The 3682-nt window shown below is 39.2% G+C and overlaps 1 gene segment (V, D, J or C); it reads left to right on the forward strand.

Annotated features, from left to right (window-relative positions):
- The first annotated feature begins 1556 nt into the window (after nt 1-1556).
- On the forward strand, nt 1557-3375 carry LOC112142172. The segment is given in 3 exon segments: nt 1557-1604; nt 2077-2128; nt 2931-3375. Coding segments are annotated over 3 exon segments (402 nt in total).
- The last annotated feature ends 307 nt before the right edge of the window (nt 3376-3682 follow it).

Consider the following 3682-nt stretch of genomic DNA (forward strand, 5'->3'; position numbering starts at 1 on the left):
GTAATGAAATGAATTCCGGTGTCACCACATGCCACAGAAAGTCACTTGTTTAGTGCCAACAGCCTGTTGAATCTTTCTTCTCCTCTTTGAATTGTGGGTATGGGACCACTGATGAAGACAGCTGCATTCATGGAGCTCACAGTTCTTATCAGTCCAGTGAAGTCTTATTTAAGAACTTTAGATTTTTTCTTGGACACATCATTTGACCCTGTGTGTAGTACAATGTTTTGTACTCTCGGACATTTGGCCACAGTTTTCAGTAATCTCTCCTGCATGTTACTGACCATATCGTTTGGAAAGCACAGGACTTTAGTGTTCCTGCTGCAGAACCACTGAACATCTTTTACAGTGGAATGCACAACAATCAGAGTCTCAGGCCGAGCCTTCAGCTTTCTTTCTGGCCATTGACCTTCTGACGGGTTACGAGTCCTCTTCATGCCGTTTTCCAGTGGATGGTTGTTGGGTAAAGTATTGGAGCAAATCTGTTCTGCAGTTTCACTGCTCTGTTCATGGATGTCTTCGATGTACGGAAGTAGAAGAGGTCCTCTGTCTCGTAGGAAGATACGGCCGTCAGCCTCAGAGATGTCAGCTCTCCATGTGGAGTCGGTCCTCCCATGTCCTCCAATTTTCAAGTCGTTTGATTTATTTTTTGAGTTTGGATCAGGGTGGTTTCAGGGAGGATTATCTCTCGATGGTTTGTTATTGTGCACAGATGCTGTTTATTTCTCCGTCATGGTATCTGTTTCTTTTAGCTGAGTGTTATCTTTCTACTAGTGGCAAAGTTGAATTGTTTCCATGAAATCCATTTACCACAACATTCACTTCTATGTGGCATCGTTACCAGCGCTGTAATCTTTGGGAGAAGGTCTTGGTAATCCTTTGAGGAGGGGGAAGGCATCTTGTTGCTAGAAAATCAAAAATCAAAATGTTTTTTATTTTATTTACTTTTTATACCTTTATGAGAAACAAAGGACGATGGGGGGATTTCTGACTATTATATTGTTCTGTTTTTCCTTTTTTTAACTGTGTCTTTCTAAAACAGCAAATCAGTTTCTGGAAGAACTTGAGGCAGAAACATTCAAATGAGTTTCAGTTCATTCTGATGAAGGAGGTTTTTGTACGACGACTTTTCACTGTGTGAACACATCCTGACTGTTGATATAGTGATAACTCAGACAGTAATAAACTCCTGAATCTTCAGCCTGGACTCCACTGATGGTCATAGTGAAGTCAATTCCATTTCCTGTTCCACTGAATCTGGAGGAAACTCCTGAAAATGTGTATTCTTTTCTGTAGATCAGAAGTTTTGGAGCTTCTCCAGATTTCTGATGGTACCAGGCAAAACGGTATTCTGAAAAAACATCAGCGAAATATACTTGTTGACTGGCCTTACAGTCAATAGAGACGGTCTGACCGAGCTGCACTGATTTAGCTGCTGGCTGAGTCATAACAACATTTTGTCCAACAGAACCTGCAGAGAGAGAAGAACCACAAAGAACATGAGATGCCGAGGAGAAACTCAGCTGCACTCCAGATGATTCTCACATGACACAAACATGATCTTCCTCACCCTGAATGAAGCAGAGGAGAGTCCAGATGAGGACGCAGATCAAAGTCATGCTTTTAGTGATGAGGAGGAGGAGGAGGATTTCTGTGTCTTCTGCTGTGATGAAGGACAGCTGTCAGTCATCCAGTCTTCAACTCTCAGGACTATAAAGTCTCCCAGAGCACTGGAGCATGGAGCTGCTGATGCAAAGTGTTTCTATGGAAATGCAACCACTGACTCCAACAGGAACATGGATCTCTGTCATCAGGATTCTCACACATGGATCCAGCAGAGATTCCAGATGGGATTCTGAAATATTGGACTTTACTTTGATTCAGAAACATGTTTTATCACTATTATTAAAATAACTTTTACATCTGCAGAACAAAAACTGTAATGAACATTTAGCAGAATAAAGACACATTTTTCTCTCAGTTGTTTTCCAGTGCGACTCTGTAGAGTTTGTTGTGTTCAAAGTCAGAGAGCGTGTCTCTCTGCAGTCAGAGGTTTTTGTACGACGACTCAGTTAGTTTGTATCACTGTGGTACACGTTTGGTGGAGGAACCAGACTGGAGGTTGGAGGTAAGTTTCTAAATATTTTTATAAAATTTAAACTAAATTTTTATTAATTTTTAACCAATTCTTTATTTAAAGTTTTAATTTATAGAAAATTTAAATTTCATGTTGAAATTTACAATTATTTTAAACATTTGAGCTAGTAAATTATGTTTCAAGTTTTACTTTTTAAATAACTTAGATCCTTAAATGACTTTTATTTGCGAAGATAAACAATTACTATTACAAAGTAAGATGATTATATTGTTTCTTTGTTTTAAAATAAGTTAAAAAAAAGTATAATTACATTTTTTTTACCACAGTAAATGTTCAATTTAATATTTTAACAAATAATTTAATGTTTATAATAATTCAATTTGATCTAAAATCTGCATAATCTCTTTTGGGGTCACAGGTTGACAAACTTCTCAGAAACTCTTGGTTCTAAAATAACATTGATCTATTTTGAAGATGTTTCTTTGACATTAGTTGATGTTTTTGACTGATCTAATGATCTTAAAGAAGACAAATGTTTTCAGTCTGTTTATTGAAATGTTGATGAAATAAGTGAAGAAAGATGAAAATGATGGATCTTCTTGTTTGAATTTGCTCCAAAGAGCGTTTGTCCTCATGAGGACTCTGTGTGCTGATCTGCATGAGAGCTTTCTTAAAGGAAGTGAAACAGTGTGTGAGTGAGTGACTGATGGAGCAGAAACAAACATCTGACAGAAACTTCTTCAAGGAGAACATCAACGTTCACACAGTCAAGGAGTTTGATTGACAGCTGCCTGTGTGCTTCCTGTCCTCTAAGCTGATTGGTGTCTCCTAGGTGATGTCCGTCCCACCCTGAGAGTGCTGTCCCCCTCCATGGATCAGGGGAACGCCACACTCCTGTGTCTGGCCAACAATGGGTTCCCTTCAGGCTGGACTCTGTCCTGGAAGGTGGACGGAAGTGGCAGCAGCAGCAGCAGCAGCCCCGGGGTGCTGCAGAAGGACGGCCTCTACAGCTGGAGCAGCACCCTGAGGCTCTCTGCAGACCAGTGGGAGAAGGTGGACTCTGTGACCTGTGAGGCCACCCAGGACTCCCAGACTCCAGTCTCAGAGACTCTGAGGAGAAACACCTGTTCCTAGTCACCACCTCAATGACTTGCTTTTGCTTTTACTAAGTTTTCTGCTGGATTGATATTGTCCATTTTCTTTCTTTCATGTGCTATCAAAGTATTTGTATTAAATGTTGATTATTTGATGCTTTCTGCAAAATAAAATGACTTTTCAAAGTTGTTTGGTTTGTGATTTTTACATTCCCAATGCAAATATGAACATTTTATCTGAGACATTTGCGTTCTATAGTGGTGAAATTAATTTTAAAATGAAAACTTATCCATCTATAAATCTACTAAACCCATTAAGTTATTTATTTAACCTTTATTTTACCAGGGAATCCCATTGAGACTACATCTCTTTTTCAAGGGAGACCTGGTCCAAGAGGCATCAATACAAGAAAATAAAATGCAGTTAAAACAATTAAAACTAGGGATGTCCCGATCAGGTTTTTTGGGGCCTGATCCGATTCCGAGTCAT

This window comes from Oryzias melastigma, unplaced genomic scaffold (genome assembly GCF_002922805.2).
Source record: "Oryzias melastigma strain HK-1 unplaced genomic scaffold, ASM292280v2 sc02055, whole genome shotgun sequence".
NCBI classification, from domain to species: domain Eukaryota; kingdom Metazoa; phylum Chordata; class Actinopteri; order Beloniformes; family Adrianichthyidae; genus Oryzias; species Oryzias melastigma.